The 16,485-nt window shown below is 49.4% G+C and overlaps 1 protein-coding gene across 1 annotated transcript in view; it reads left to right on the forward strand.

Moving 5' to 3' along the window:
• Positions 1-16,485, forward strand: part of PIG-L (phosphatidylinositol glycan anchor biosynthesis class L) — a 208,595-nt gene that overhangs the window by 113,624 nt on the left and 78,486 nt on the right. Inside the window, 3 exon segments of the mRNA XM_069323835.1 lie at positions 11,786-11,800; positions 11,802-11,886; positions 12,075-12,205. Of these exon segments, the coding sequence (XP_069179936.1) occupies positions 11,786-11,800; positions 11,802-11,886; positions 12,075-12,205 (231 nt within the window).

Raw genomic sequence — 16,485 nt, forward strand, 5'->3', positions numbered from 1 at the left:
CTCGTGGCGGAGGACTTGCGCGCTCGGGGCCTTTTGTGTTCGGCCTTGCGGTTCTTTTCCCTCCTGGAGCTGCCTTCGGATTGGCTCGTGGAGGATGTGGGGACGCTTGGGTCCGTCCCGGGGTCCGGCACCTTGTCCTCGGCTGCGCGTTCGTCGGCTGCCTTGTTGAAGCTGTTCACGCCGATTTTGCGGGATGCGGTTTCCCTGTTCTATGCTTCCCGTCTCGCATGTCGGCAGGCGGTGCTGGGTTCCTCCGTGGAATCTGCTTGGGCTCTGGCTCTTAGGCGTTCTTCACCTTTTTGTCCTCTCCTGTTTGGGGAGTCGGCCGTGGCGCAGTTTATTCAGGCTGCGTCGGCGGCTTGTCGTCCGATGTCGGACTTGTTGGTTTTCCGGGGGTCCCGGGGTGGGTCTTCCCGGAAAGGTCGTGCCAGGGCTCGGGGTTCCTCTCGTCGTGGTAGGCCTCTGGTGTCAGGTTTGGGGTTGGCTCCTCCTGCGGACCCTCCCTCGTCTGGTCGGCGCGGTGTTCGCGCTGTGCGGGGTTCTGGGTCTCGTAAGGGTCGCCGGCCCTTTCGCGGTTTGCCCCTTTGACGGGGCGATGGGGGGGCGGCTTGCGCTGTTCGCCCGCGCCTGGTCCCACGATTCGTGGGCCTTTCGGGTCGTGTCTCGCGACCTGCGGTGGCGTTGGGTGGCCCCTCCCCCCTTTGGGGGGTCGGGGCTGGCTGGGCAGGCTTCTTCCCCTGCGCTCTGTCGAGTTGTCTTGGAGTGGGTACGCTTGGGCGTCGTCGAAACGACGTCGTCCCTCAGATGGGTTTCCCGTCTGTTTCCGGTTCCGAAACGGGACTGCGCGGACCTGCGGTTCATTCTGGACTTGTCCCGTCTGAACCCCTGGGTTCATTGCCCCTCCTTTCGGATGACTACGCTGTCTCAGGTTCGGCTCCTCTTGGAGCCGGGTGCTTGGATGGTGTCCCTGGACCTCCGGGACGCTTATTGGCATGTCCCGATTCATCCGCGGTTCAGGGACTGGCTCGGTTTTGTAGTGGGGCGTCTGAGTTACCGCTTTCGTTGTCTCCCGTTCGGGTTGAACCTGGCACCTCGCGTGTTCACACGCCTTACACGGGTTGTGGTGGCTCGTTTGCGTCTCCTAGGTGTTCGGGTGTTGGCCTACCTCGACGACTGGCTGGTTTGGGCTCCCAGCCAGTCAGCTTGCTTGCTAGCCAGGGATTTGGTTCTTTCCCAGCTCGCCGGGTTCGGGTTCTTGGTGAACTGGAGGAAGTCCCATCTGGTTCCCTCTCAGGTTCGGACTTGGCTGGGTCTCGTGTGGGACTCTCGGACCGCCTCCTTGTCTCTCCCTCCGGAGTCTCTCCTGCGGCTGCGGTCCCGCCTTCGTCTGTTTCTGGAGGGCCCTCGGGTCACCCGGCGGTTGCTCGAGGGGCTGTGCGGGAGCCTGAACTTCGCGATGGTGGTCTACCCGCCGGGTCGGGTTTGGCTTCGACGGCTGTTCTGGTTCCTTCGGGGTTCCCCCTTCCGCCTCTCTCGCGATCGCAGAGTTCGACCCCCGGGGGACTTGCGTCGGTTGCTGCGTCACCGGCTTCCTCTTCGGGTTTTTCGGGGTTCAGTGCCTTGGCGCCTACCCGAGCCCTCGCTCGATGTGTACACGGATGCGTCGTCTCTCGGCTGGGGTTTTGTGACCAGTGCTCACCAGGCCGGCCAGGGGCGTTGGGATCCGTCCTTCCGTCGAGCTCACAGTACGGTGCGGGAGTTCGCGGCAGTGTGGTTTGCTCTGGGGAGGATTCGGGTGGCCCGCGGATCGACGATTCGGCTCCATTCGGACTGCTCTCCGGTGGTTCATTGCCTGAACCGCGGGGGTTCGATGCGGTCCTTGTCTCTTTGGGGTTGGTCGCTTCGGGTGACTCGTCTGCTGAGTTCTCGGGGTTTGGCTCTCCTGGCGGTTCACGTACGGGGCGTGTCCAACGTCTTGGCCGACGCCCTGTCTCGCTTCGTTCCCCTCTCCACGGAGTGGACGGTCGACGACGAGTCCTTCCGTTGGCTTTGCCAGACGTTCGGGCGCCCCGAGGTGGACCTCTTCGCGTCGGCGTGGTCGCGGCGTCTTCCCGTTTATGCGGCGCCCTTCCCCGATTGCGAGGCCGTCGGGGTCGATGCCTTTCGGCTCGACTGGTCGAGGTGGGGGTTCCTGTACCTCTTTCCCCCAGTTCGGCTGTTGCTCCAGGTCCTGACTCGCTTAGAGACTTACCGGGGGAGAGTTGTCCTTCTGGCCCCTTGGTGGCCGGCCCAGCCTTGGTTTCAGGCGCTGGTTGCTCGGTGTCCGAACCCGAGGGTTTTCCCGCGGCTCCGCCTCTTTCAGCAGATCGGGCCGGTACGTCACGTAGCTGGTTCGATCTTCTCCTCGAGTCTTCGCGTATGGTTTTTTTGACTCGAGTCTATCATCATCTCTATGGTGATCAGGTGGCCTCCTTGTTGGTGTCCCACCTGAGGGCTTCTTCTCGGCGGCAGTATGAAGTTTCCTGGCGGTCCTTCCGTTTCTTTTTGCGTCTTCATCGTGTTAGCTCCTTGTCTGTTCGGGTGGTCTTGTCCTTCCTCTCGTGGTTGTTTCAGGACCGTCATCTTATGCCTAACACTGTCGCTTCGTATCGTGCGGCGCTGGCGGAGCCGCTTCAGCTTGCTTTCGGTATCGATGTTACGTCTGCGCCGTTTCGCAAGCTGTCTCGTGCATTGTTTCACCTCCGGCCTGCTCATGCGTCGCCTGAGCCGTCCTGGTCTTTGGACAGAGTGCTCTCTTTCCTTTCATCTCCTCGTTTCGTTGTGGCCCCTTCGGTGCAGGATTGTTTTTCCAAGGCACTTTTCTTGTTGGCTTTGGCCTCTGGGGGTCGGGTAGGGGAGTTCATGCTCTCCTCCGGCGCAGGGGTTTCTGCTCTTTTGGTCGTGGTGATAGTTTTGTTCGTTTGCAGCCGTCTCCTTCTTTTCTGGCGAAGTATGAGACTGCTGCGTTCCGGAGGGGTCCATGGGTGGTTGATGCTTGGTTGGTCAGGCCGGGGGTGCATCATGTTTTGTGTCCGGTTGCGGCGCTTCGCCGTTATTTGCGCGCCACAGCTTCTGTGTCCGGGGATGCGCTGTGGGTTGATCCGGTTTCCCTTCTTCCCTGTTCGCGGGTTCGGGTCTCTCAGGTCGTCCGCAGGGTTATTAGGTCTAGCCAGCCTGCGGTCTATCCCCGTGCCCATGACGTTCGTAAGTTCGCGGCTCTTGCTGCCGTCTTTGGGAATATGTCTTGGTCTGATATTCGGGCGCGGGGATTTTGGCGGTCGAACAGGGTCCTGGCTGCTCGTTACCTTGTGAATGTCCCTGGCCCTCGTCGGGCCTGTGTTGCTTTGGGTCGGCGGTTGCAGCCAGTTGTCTCGGCTTCGAGTTGAGGGGTGAGCGACGACCGCCTCCCGGGTAAGTCCCTCTTTTTCTGTCTGTGGGTAGTTAGCTCCGGGGAGCCGACGGGGCTCCCCCCAGAAAACCAGCGTTGAATGTAATGAAACGCCATTTTCTGGGTGAGTCCCGGAGGCTCCCCGGCATCCCTCCCTCCCTCCGGTCGGCGGTTTTTTCGCGTTTTTGACATCCAGCCTCAAGAACTGAGGTGTGGGTAGCCGGCGCGGGGGGTCTGGGGCTCCCCCTTCCCCCTCCCGGGGAGGGGGGAGCTGCGCAGACAGCGGCGCGGCAGTGTGTGACGTCACACTAATTTGCTTGTTTTCGGTTGGGGAGTTCTATCCACTAGTTCGGTATTAGGTAGCAATTTTAACCAGAATAGGGGTTTGTTTTGGGGCGCTTACCTTTCTGGGTGCCTGTTCCGGTCGATGGCAGACATAGAATGCTTCCAACTACACGGGGGCTTCTATAGGCCATTGCTCCCCTTGCCTCTCTGAGGGGGCCCGGTTCTGGCCGTGGTCCCCGGTAGGCCTAAGAACTCCATACACATGACTGATGCCAAAGTCTGACATTAGCATATCAGCCTGGGATAGCTCCGGGGAGCCTCCGGGACTCACCCAGAAAATGGCGTTTCATTACATTCAACGCTGGTTTTTTAGGTCCAGATAGATGCAGTCAACCCAAGCATCTCTTTCCTGTAAAATCTGTGGCTCGATCATAAAAACTGAGCAAGTTCGTTACACAGGATCTTCCAGATCGAAAACCATACTGTCTGTCTGATATTATATCGTTTTCCTCGAAGTGTTCTACCCATTTAGTTTTAATTATTTTTTTCCAATATTTTGACTATTACACTTGTCAATGATACAGGTCTATAATTAAGGGGGTCTTCCCTGTTTCCACTTTTGTAGATTGGAACTATGTTAGCCTTTTTCCACACATCAGCTACAGCTCCTGTACACAGGGATGCCTGAAAAATCAGTTTAAGTGGAATGCTGAGCTCAGGTGCACATTCTCTCAGAACCCATGGTGAAACTCCATCTGGACCAACTGCTTTGTTCTTACTTAGCTCCTTGAGCATTTTTTCTACTTCGTCTCTAGACACCTCTATGTGCTCTATGTTGTTCTCTGGAATTCTTATTGTATCTGGTTCCCTAAAGATTTAATTTTGTACAAACACACTTTGGAACTTTTCGTTTAGTGTTTCACACATTTCCTTTTCATCTTCCGTGAATCTATTTCCCATTTTCAACCTCTGAATATTATCCTTTACCTGCAATTTGTTGTTTATGAATTTATAGAATAGACTTGGTTCTGTTTTACATTTGTCTGCAATCCCTTTTTCAAAATTTCTTTCTGCCTCTCTCCTCACTGCCGTGTAGTTGTTTCTTGCATCTTTGTATCGCTGGTATGTTTGGGGGTTCGGCCTCTTCCTGTATTGATTCCATTTTTGTGTCTTTTGGTCTCTAGCCCTCATGCAATTTCTATTGAACCAATCCTGTTTCCTAGTTCTGCATCTCTGTTTTGGTATAAATTTTTTTGTGCTTTTATCATATATTTCACAAAACTTGACATACATCTCATTCACTTCCTTGCCTAGCATCAAGTCTGTCCAATTATACTCACTAAAAAAATTTCTAAGGTCACCATAGTGTCCTCTCCTGAAGTCTGGTTTTTCAACTGCTTCAACCTCCTAATTTTCTTCCAGCTTATAACGCATTGCATACTTTATTCCCAAAAAGACATGGTCACTTTTACCCAAGGGAGGAAGGTACTGAATGTCAAATATCTCTTCCTCCTTCCTGGTAAATATCAAATCTAGCATGGAGGGAACGTCCCCTTCCCTCATCCTCGTAGCTTGTTTAACATGTTGATACAAGAATGTTTCCAGGATGAGGTCTACAAATTTACAGGTCCAAAAATCTTCTGTTTTAGCTTCATATGCTTCCCAGTCTATGGATTTCAAGTTGAAGTCACCGACTATCAACAGTCGTGATCTATCGTTATCCACTCTCGCTATAATCTCTCTCATTATTGTTATAAGACCTTCACGTTTACTATCTAGGTCCTCCTTTGACCATGTGCTGCTTGGCGGTGGACTATATGCATTTATTATCATTAGTTTATCATCCTCATGGCAGATCTCTAGTGCTATTATGTCAACTTCTTGTGGATTGGCAGTCATTATTTCGTTCACCTTTAGGTGTTCTTTTACCAGCACAGCAACGCCACCGCCTTTCCTAATTTTTCTGTCCCGTCTCCAAATAGAGTAGCCCCTTGGGAATATGACCTCATTTAAAATTACATCTTCAAGTTTTGTCTCCGTGAGTGCAACAATGTCTGGTGTCTGCAGCTGTATTACATCACTTAACTCCAGTATCTTCGATCTCACTCCATCTATGTTGGTGTATGCAATCTTCAGGAACTTGTTCCCCCTCTCCTTATTCTTCACTCCCCCTCTCTCTATTGATTTTGTTGGTTTGCCTTTATGTACCACTTTACTGGTTTGCCTACCCCTATCACTTTGTAGAAAAAAGAATTTATTTCTTCTTCATTCCTGCTCTCATTTAAATGTTTTGCCTCGGCGAGGTTCAGTTTCAGCTTCTCTCTATCTTCTTTTGAAAGATCTCATCTTAACGACCACCCTTTCCCATCCTCATCACTTTGCAATTTTCTAGCATTCCTTAGTACTTCTTCCATCTGTTTGGCACCGTTTAGGGTGATCCTCAAAGGTCGATCTTTCCCTTTTACGTACCTGCCTATTCTCCTGTAGTCGCACACATTCTCTCTGTTTGTAAGACCTTCCACGAGGCCAACAATTTTATCTACTACTTTAGCTTCTTCTACAGCTCTTTCTGACCTAGATGTTATCGCCTTTTCTTTGCAGCCAAAAATGATCAGGGACTTACTCCGATCAACTGTGTTTTGCACCAACTTCGGGTTAGATGCCAATTCTTTCCTCACTTCTAGCCTAATGTTTGTTTTATCTTGGTTGCTGCAGTGTTTGACTTCCTTTACTGCTTCTTCTATTTTTTCCTTCTCCTTGGCCACTTGTGCATAAGTGAGTTGCATATCTTTCTTGCACTGTTCTATTCCCTGTGTAACTTCCTCCATCTGTGCTGACAAAAGCTGTTTCTCCTGTTGAATTTCCTTGCCTAACCTATTGTAGTCATTTATGTTTAAATTTACTTTAACTTCTTCCAAAGCTATTTTTAAGAGTTTATTTTCTTCTTCCATGGCTTTGCAATTTGTTTCCAATTGATTCTTATCCTTGCGTAAGTCTTTCACTAAACCCTCAAGACATAAAACTTTGCTATTCAAATGGTCATTACTTTCTTTCAATTTACTAATTATTTCTACATGAGAGTTCACTATAGTATCTAAATTTACCAACTTGTTATGTAGACTGCTAATATCAATGCTTTCTTCATTGAATCCCTCAAAATCAAGCTCTGTTTTGTTTTTCCCCTTGCCAGTGGCCATCTTGAATGTTCTTCTCTGCACTGTAAACACTAGGGCAACTTTTTCTCATCCGATTTTTCACTTCCCTTAGCACTTTCCTGTTATCTCACCTATTTTTCAAGAGCACTATACCTTTATGTTCTCTGGGACACCACTCACTACCATCAACCTGTACTACAATACTTAGGATTGTTGAAATATGCTGGAGCTCCTCTGCTGCAAGTGTTGACCCTAGGGGTGTCACCTTTTGAATCCTTTAAATGTAAAAAGAGTGTGTCTTTAAATGAGCGTGCGGATGCTGCCGCCAGGGAAGCTGTCCTCTCTTGTCCCATCTCTCGTAAAGGTATTCCTTATTCCGACTTTTACCTGGTTATCCATTCCTCTATCCTTACCTGTTGGTAGGCTTGTTGGTCTTCTGTTACTGGTAACAAACTGCGTACTCTTAAGGGTTGTGTGTCCTTATGGCCATCCTCCTGCCACCGTAACTGGCGATGGGAAATGGCTCTGGCGTGGTTGCGTATTGGCCATACTCGCTTAACTCATGGTCACTTAATGGAGTGCCGCCCTTCTCATTATTGTCCAAATTCCATTGTCTCTTTTCCAGTCGTGCATATCCTTGTTGAATGTCCTGACTTCCGGGACGAGCGTGTGTCTTGTTTTCCAACCGTCCCCCGCAGTCACTTGTCCCTCGATAGAATTCTTGGTGACTCGGATACTTTTCATATCGTTCGCCTTATGCGTTTCTGTTCTCGTATTGGCATCCATGGTGATATTTAGCACCCTCTGATTATCCGCACATTTGATGGTGCTACATAGCCTTCCCGGTTTGGTGCCTTCTTTTGATAATGTTACTTACTTACATCTCAACGACTAATGAGGCTGCTATACTGGATCCAGTCCTCTTATTCTTTTTGACCGCCTGACCATGTCACCTCTAATTCCAACTGGCAATTCCACGGAAATATGGTCATATGTCCTCTCTGTAATATTGCTATTCTGGGGACTAGAGTTGTTATTAATCGAGGTGTTCATCTGGATGCTAGCCATCGTAACCCTTTCCATACCCAAAGGAGTGTGGCTAATGGGACTGCTTTCATTCATCCATTTATTGAGATATAATTTTAATTCACCAGTCCTCTCACCATCCATGCATCCATCCAGTCCCCTAACAATACATCCATCCACCCATCCAGTCCCCACACCATCCATCCAGTCTCCTCACCATTCATCCAGTCTCCTTACCATCTGTTCATCCATCAAGTCCTCAACATCTGTCTATCCATCCATCCATCCAGTCTTCTCACCATCCATCCAGTCCCCCTCACCATCTTGGGGAACCGGTCGGCCGAGCGGACAGCACACTGGACTTGTGATCCTGTGGTCCTGGGTTCGATCCCAGGCGCCGGCGAGAAACAGTGGGCAGAGTTTCTTTCACCCTATGCCCCTGTTACCTAGCAATAAAATAGGTACCTGGGTGTTAGTCAGCTGTCACGGGCGGCTTCCTGGGGGTGGAGGCCTGGTCGAGAACCGGGCCGCGGGGACACTAAAATAGCCCAGAAATCATCTCAAGATAACCTCAAGAAAATCCATCCATCCCCTCTCCATCCATTCATCCATCCACTCCCCCCACCATCCATCCTGTTGTCCTCCCAAATACAATATTCAAGCACGATCGTCACTAGGCGGGATACATTGGTAAACTGAAGCGCACCTTGCCCCTGCTACCAAATTAGGAAAGGCGGTGGCGTTGCTGTGCTGGTAAAAGAACACCTAAAGGTGAAGGAAATAATGACTGCCAATCCACAAGAAGTTGACATAATAGCACTAGAGATCTGCTATGAGGATGATAAACTAATGATGATAAATGCATATAGTCCACCGCCAAGCAGCACGTGGTCAAAGGAGGAGCTAGATAGTAAACGTGAAGGTCTTGTAACAATAATGAGAGAGATTATAGCGAGAGCGGATAACGATAGATCACGACTGTTGATAGTCGGTGACTTCAACTTGAAATCCATAGACTGGGAAGCATATGAAGCTAAAACAGAAGATTTTTGGACCTGTAAATTTGTAGACCACATCCTGGAAACATTCTTGTATCAACATGTTAAACAAGCTACGAGGATGAGGGAAGGGGACGTTCCCTCCATGCTAGATTTGATATTTACCAGGAAGGAGGAAGAGATATTTGACATTCAGTACCTTCCTCCCTTGGGTAAAAGTGACCATGTCTTTTTGGGAATAAAGTATGCAATGCGTTATAAGCTGGAAGAAAATAAGGAGGTTGAAGCAGTGGAAAAACCAGACTTCAGGAGAGGACATTATGGTGACCTTAGAATTTTTTTAGTGAGTATAATTGGACAGACTTGATTCTAGGCAAGGAAGTGAATGAGATGTATGGCAAGTTTTGTGAAATATATGATAAAGGCACAAAAAAATTTATACCAAAACAGAGATGCAGAACTAGGAAACAGGATTGGTTCAATAGAAATTGCGAGAGGGCTAGAGACCGAAAGACACAAAAATGGAATCAATACAGGAAGAGGCCGAACCCCCAAACATACCAGCGATACAAAGATGCGAGAAACAACTACACGGCAGTGAGGAGAGAGGCAGAAAGAAATTTTGAAAAAGGGATTGCGGACAAATGTAAAACAGAACCAGGTCTATTCTATAAATTCATAAACAACAAATTGCAGGTAAAGGATAATATTCAGAGGTTGAAAATGGGAAATAGATTCACGGAAGATGAAAAGGAAATGTGTGAAACACTAAACGAAAAGTTCCAAAGTGTGTTTGTACAAAATGAAATCTTTAGGGAACCAGATACAATAAGAATTCCAGAGAACAACATAGAACACATAGAGGTGTCTAGAGACGATGTGGAAAAAATGCTCAAGGAGCTCGGTAAGAACAAAGCAGCTGGCCCAGATGGCGTTTCACCATGGGTTCTGAGAGAATGTGCATCTGAGCTCAGCATTCCACTTCACCTGATCTTTCAGGCATCCCTGTGTACAGGAATCGTAGCAGACGGGTGGAAACAGGCTAACATAGTTCCAATCTACAAAAGTGGCAGCAGGGAAGACCCCCTCAATTATAGACCTGTATCATTGACAAGTGTAATAGTGAAAGTATTGGAAAAACTAATCAAAACTAAATGGGTAGAACACCTAGAGAGAAATGATATAATATCAGACAGACAGTATGGTTTTCGATCTGGAAGATCCTGTGTATCGAATTTACTCAGTTTCTATGATCGAGCCACAGAGATATTACAGGAAAGAGATTGTTGGGTTGACTGCATCTATCTGGACCTAAAAAAGGCTTTCGACAGAGTTCCACATAAGAGGTTGTTCTGGAAACTGGAAAATATTGGAGGGGTGACAGGTAAGCTTCTATCATGGATGAAAAATTTTCTGACTGATAGAAAAATGAGGGCAGTAATCAGAGGCAATGTATCAGAATGGAGAAATGTCACAAGTGGAGTACCACAGGGCTCAGTTCTTGCACCAGTGATGTTTATTGTGTACATAAATGATCTACCAGTTGGTATACAGAATTATATGAACATGTTTGCTGATGATGCTAAGATAATAGGAAGGATAAGAAATTTAGATGACTGTCATGCCCTTCAAGAAGACCTGGACAAAATAAGTATATGGAGCACCACTTGGCAAATGGAATTTAATGTTAATAAATGTCATGTTATGGAATGTGGAATAGGAGAACATAGACCCCACACAACCTATATATTATGTGAGAAATCTTTAAAGAATTCTGATAAAGAAAGAGATCTAGGAGTGGTTCTAGATAGAAAACTATCACCTGAGGACCACATAAAGAATATTGTGCAAGGAGCCTATGCTATGCTTTCTAACTTCAGAATTGCATTTAAATACATGGATGGCGATATACTAAAGAAATTGTTCATGACTTTTGTTAGGCCAAAGCTAGAATATGCAGCTGTTGTGTGGTGCCCATATCTTAAGAAGCACATCAACAAACTGGAAAAGGTGCAAAGACATGCTACTAAGTGGCTCCAAGAACTGAAGGGCAAGAGCTACGAGGAGAGGTTAGAAGCATTAAATATGCCAAAACTAGAAGACAGAAGAAAAAGAGGTGATATGATCACTACATACAAAATAGTTACAGGAATTGATAAAATCGACAGGGAAGACTTCCTGAGACCTGGAATTTCAAGAACAAGAGGTCATAGATTTAAACTAGCTAAACACAGATGCCGAAGAAATATAAGAAAATTCACCTTCGCAAATAGAGTGGTAGACGGTTGGAACAAGTTAAGTGAGAAGGTGGTGGAGGCCAAGACCGTCAGTAGTTTCAAAGCGTTATATGACAAAGAGTGCTGGGAAGACGGGACACCACGAGCGTAGCTCTCATCCTGTAACTACACTTAGGTAATTACACTTAGGTAATTACCAGGAACCATGCGCTCACTCGACCCATACGTGTATTAACAAACTCGCCAATCAAGGCAAAGCTCGTGTACCGAGTCAAATTTTATGAAGAAATTGAGCTCCTAAACCAAAAATTTTGTAAAGAGGGGCATTCGTCAACCAAGGTTCCACTGTATTCAGGAACAGGTGTTTTATTCAGTGTTTATTTATTTATTTGGAATTATATTTATTTGTTTATTTTATTTAATTATCATATTTCTTTATTTTGAAGGAAATTTCTGTTGACACTGGAAGGTAACCCTATGTTTGTGAACTAAAGTTAAATTTGCTCTGCATGAAGTTCCCTGAAACATGTTCCTTGCACAGATTGAGGGCCAACTGTACTACACTTTTATTTGTTACAAATTCCATTGCCGTATGTTGTCACACTTGGCTTCCACCACCATTACTGCTGCAGTTACCTAGCTGCTCATTTCTCTCAGGTGGTGACATTTGACACTAGGAGGAGTCAGTGGCCATATAAACCATTCAGCATTATTTTCTGCTATTCAACACTTGGTAGAAGAAGAATATTTGCCAGAAAGTAAGTTCTTACTATTTTGCAGTTATTTCTCAGCTATTAGTACAAACGTATTGTGGAACTTGTGATGATATTGAGATATATAACAAATATTTTTATTTCCACTGACCTATCAAAATTGCCATTGTCTACATTAGTCTCTTTTGTGAGACGTATCATATTGATATTATTTTATTGTTTTCATCCAACAGCATGTGAAGCATTTTCCTTAGACACAGTAAATATCCTTAGAAAATACTCTTCTCTCCTTGATGTTCCTCTGAGCTATGCACTTTCTTCGTGTGCCTTCACTGTAGACCGCAAACGGCACTCTATTTTACAGGTAAGATGTATGTTATTCATGTGCTGTGATGCAGGAATCCTGTAGCCTGTAGCAGGAACCTGAGTCATTTATCTCCATTTTTAAATATATCCAATCTATATTCTGGGCTCATTAAAAGTACTAGATATTAATTTTAAGGAATTACTTTCCATTATGAGTTTTTCTGAGGGGAGCCCCTACGGCTCCCTGGAGCTTATCGGGCTAATGTATGTTATATTAGACCGGGACATTAGCTATGGAGTTCAGACCTACCAGGGACCATGAGCCAGAACCTGGCCCCTTCAGAGAGGTTGCAGGTAGCAATGGCCCTGGATCCAATCCCCTGTGGTTGGGATTTTTCCTTATCTGCCATCGACTGGGGTTAGGCACCCAGAAAGATAGACATAACAAAACAAACCCCACATGGTAAGAAACTAACAACAAAAACCTAACAGAGAGGTAGAACTCCCTACATTCCCAAGGAAACAAACAAACAAGCAAACATAACACACTACTCAGGAACAGACGTGTCCCTGTCTGTTATGCTTGCTCCCACGCCTTGTCCCTCGGTTTTTGGTCCGTTTCAGCCGTTTCCCCGGGGGTTCTGTCTGGGTGCTGTGCTTTGCTCTTTCTGTGGTGTATTTCCGCTGGCAAATGTGGTAGGTTGGGCTCCCCCCGGGTTCGATTCCGGGTTCCTTTGGGTTCTTTGGTTTCGTTCCGGAGGTTTCTTCCTCTTGGACCCCCTTTGTGGGTTCAGGAGGCTTTGTTACCTCGTATGTAACACGGTTCTGCCTTCTGGAGTTCCGGGGTCTTCCTGGCTTGCAGGCTGATCTTTCTGAGGGAGCCCCTTCGGCTCCCCTGAGCTATCCAGGACTGAATGGATATATATAACTTTCTGGGATCAGTCAATGCATGGAGTTCTTGCCTACCGGGGACCACGAGCCAGAACCTGGCCCCCTCTAGAGAGGCACGAGGAGCAATGGCCTATAGAGACCCCCCTGTATGATTGGGAGCATTCTGTCTGCCATCGACCGGGATAGGCACCCAGAAAGGTAGGCGCCCCCCAAAAAAACCTATTCTGGTAAGCTATTGTGACCGAAGACCGAACAGGTGGACAGAACTCCCCAAACGAAAATTGGATAACCATCATGACGTCATCATGTCGCCGCGCCGCTGTCTGCACACCCCCCCCCCCTTCCCGGGAGGGGAAAGGGGGGAGCCCGAGACCCCACCGTCGGCGACCCAACCGTTAGTTCTCAGGCTGATGGGATCTGGTGCGGTCGTGCCTCTGGCTCCTGTTTGCAGTTGCAGTTCTGTGCCTTGTGGTGTGAGCTGTCCGTTCCGGTCATGTGTGGGCCAGGAGTATTATTCCACAGTGCTTGGGCTGCATGTGCCTAGGGTTATTTTCCCTAGGTGCCCTGTAAGTACTGCCCTTGGGGCTTAGGGCCACCTTCTCTGGATCGCCTTGGGGTCTACCTCCGCTGTGCTGTGTACTGCTCGGTACTTGGCCGCCCTAGGGGTCAGCTGGGCTTTTTTCTTGCCCTTGTTTGTCTCTGGATAGGGGGTAGTTTTCGTCACTGGCAGGGGCGCGGAGTACTGCACAGCTAGTTTTCACCATTAACAGCGACCGGCTCTGTTCCGCCCGGGTACATTGTCCTCTTGCGGGGTTTTTCATTTGTTTTTGTTTTCGCCTGGTGGAGAGGTCTGCCTGTTTGGTTCCCCCATCGCTGTTCTTGGGGTTGTCTCATTCTTGTTGTGTTCGTGGTCCTCCCCGCTTGGCCTCCTTGAGTGTACACGTCCCGGGGGTTCAGCTATAGCAGTTTGTTTGGTAGTTTTGGATGCCGGTTCGCAGTACCCTGCCTGGGTTTCCCTTAGCGAGTTACCACGGCTAAGGGCCCTGGAAAACCCCACGGGGGCTACGTGGTCCGATGGATGTGACCCTTGAGTCCCTCGCGTCCTGCGAGTTTGAAGGTTGCTCTGTCACCTTGTCTCAGGGGGACACTCACCGGTTTTGCCTCTGCCATGCTGTCTGTTGGGTTGGTGATTGTTTTGGCCCGGAGTCGTGCAACGTGTGCTGTCTGTACGTTCTCCAGTTCACCCAGGCTACTGTACCTAATATGTGGGGTGAGGGCAGCTGAGGCGTTGCATGCTCGCTTTAGGTTGCTGCAACGCGCTAGGTTGGTTGCTGCCCCGGATGCCCCGAGACTGCCCCATTTTGGTTATAGGGACCCGGACTTGGGGGGTGGGAGTCACTTCGGCTCTGGTTCCGTCCACCCCTCCGAGTCCTTCCCCTTCTGTTGCCCGTTCAGTTCCTCCCCCCCCCCCCTCCTTGCTACCGGCTCCTAAACGTCTGAGGGTTTCGGAGCCGGGGCTGGGTTTAGTTGGTTGTGAGACTCGGGCAGTCTCGGGGGTGTCCACTTCTGGGGCGGTAGCGGAGGCATTTGAGCCTGGTCCTTCTGCCGAAGCTCCTGGGTCTGGCCAGTGGGCCCCCACCCCGCTGGGAGCCGGTCGGCCGAGCGGACAGCACGCTGGACTTGTGATCCTGTGGTCCTGGGTTCGATCCCAGGCGCCGACGAGAAACAATGGGCAGAGTTTCTTTAACCCTATGCCCCTGTTACCTAGCAGTAAAATAGGTACCTGGGTGTTAGTCAGCTGTCACGGACTGCTTCCTGGGGGTGGAGGCCTGGTCGAGGACCGGGCCGCGGGGACACTAAAAAGCCCCGAAATCATCTCAAGATAACCTCAAGATAACCCCCTTGTTCCTGCTTTTTCGGCTGCTCCCACCTTTTCTTTGCGGGTGGGGGCTCAGGAGGACAGCTCGGCCCCGGGCCCTCTGGGCGAGGTTCCTGAGGTTGGGGAGGGGTTGGCTTGGGGGCCTTGGGCCTCATTGGACCCCGCCTGAGTCTTTCTACCCTCTGAGCAGGGCTTGGTGTTACAAGGAGAGGGGGTTCTCTTTCGCTCCCTCCGCGTATGAATTGGATTTGGTGTCCACCCCTCCCTGGGTTCGGTTCTGTGATCCCGAGGGTTCTTCGGTTCCGTCTTTCCAGAGGTTTCCGGCTTCCCGTGTTTCGTCTTCGGAGGTGCAGGCCTTGGCGGCTTACCTCTTGCATGACCCGGATTATGCCTTCATGATGGATCCGCGTTCCTTCGTGTACGGATCCCCTGGTTCGTGCTGGTTTCGTTATGAAGTTCCGGAATCACTTTCGTTGTCTTCCGTTTGGGTTGAATCTGGCGCCACGCATTTTCACACGCCTCACTCGGGTCATGGTGGCCCGCCTGCGTCTGCTAGGTGTTCAGGTGCTGGCCTATCTCGACCCGAAATAGGCCAGCACCCGAGTCCGCGTATCTGCTCACCAGGCATTTGGTTCTTTCCCAGCTCGCCGGGTTCGGGTTCTTGGTGAACGAGAATATGTCCCATCTGTTTCCCTCTCAGGTTCGGTCTTGGCTGGGTCTGGTTTGGGACGCTCACACTGCTTCCTTGTCTCTTCCTCTGGCGGCTCTCTTGCGCCTGTGGTCCCGCCTTCGCCCGTTTCTGAGGGGTTCCCGGGTCACGAGGCAGTTGCTCGAGGGTTTGTGCAAGAGCCTGAACTTTGGCATGTTGCTCTACCCGCCAGGTTGGGTGTGGCTTCATCGGCTGTTCTGGTTCTTTCGTGGCTGTCCCTTCCGCCTCTCTCGCGATCGTTGGGTTCGACTTCCGGGAGCTTTGCGTCGGTTGCTGCGTCGCCGGCTTCCTTTTTGGATTTTTTGGGGTTCGGTGCCTTGGCGCCTTCCCGAGCTCTCGCTCGATGTGTACACAGACGCGTTGTCTCTCGGCTGGGGTTGTGACCAGTGCTTACGAGGCCGGCCAGGGGCAATGGGGTCTGTCCTTCCGTTGGGCACACAGCATGGTGTGGGAGTTCGCGGCGGTGTGGATGTCGCTCTAGAGAATTCGAGTCGCTCGCGGATCGATGATCAGGCTCCATTCGGACTGCTGCCCGGTGGTTCATTGTTTGAACTGCGGGGGTTCGTTGCAGTCCTTGGCTCTTTGGGGCTGATCGCTTTGGGTAATTACCTAAGTGTAGTTACTGGATGAGAGCTATGCTCGTGGTGTCCCGTCTTCCCAGCACTCTTTGTCATATAACGCTTTGAAACTGCTGACGGTCTTGGCCTCCACCACCTTCTCACCAAACTTGTTCCAACCGTCTACCACTCTGTTTGCGAAAGGGAATTTTCTTATATTTCTTCGGCATCTGTGTTTAGCTAGTTTATATCTATGACCTCTTGTTCTTAAAGTTCCAGGTCTCAGGAAATCTACCCTATCA

Source organism: Procambarus clarkii, chromosome 13 (assembly GCF_040958095.1).
Source record: "Procambarus clarkii isolate CNS0578487 chromosome 13, FALCON_Pclarkii_2.0, whole genome shotgun sequence".
Classification (NCBI taxonomy): domain Eukaryota; kingdom Metazoa; phylum Arthropoda; class Malacostraca; order Decapoda; family Cambaridae; genus Procambarus; species Procambarus clarkii.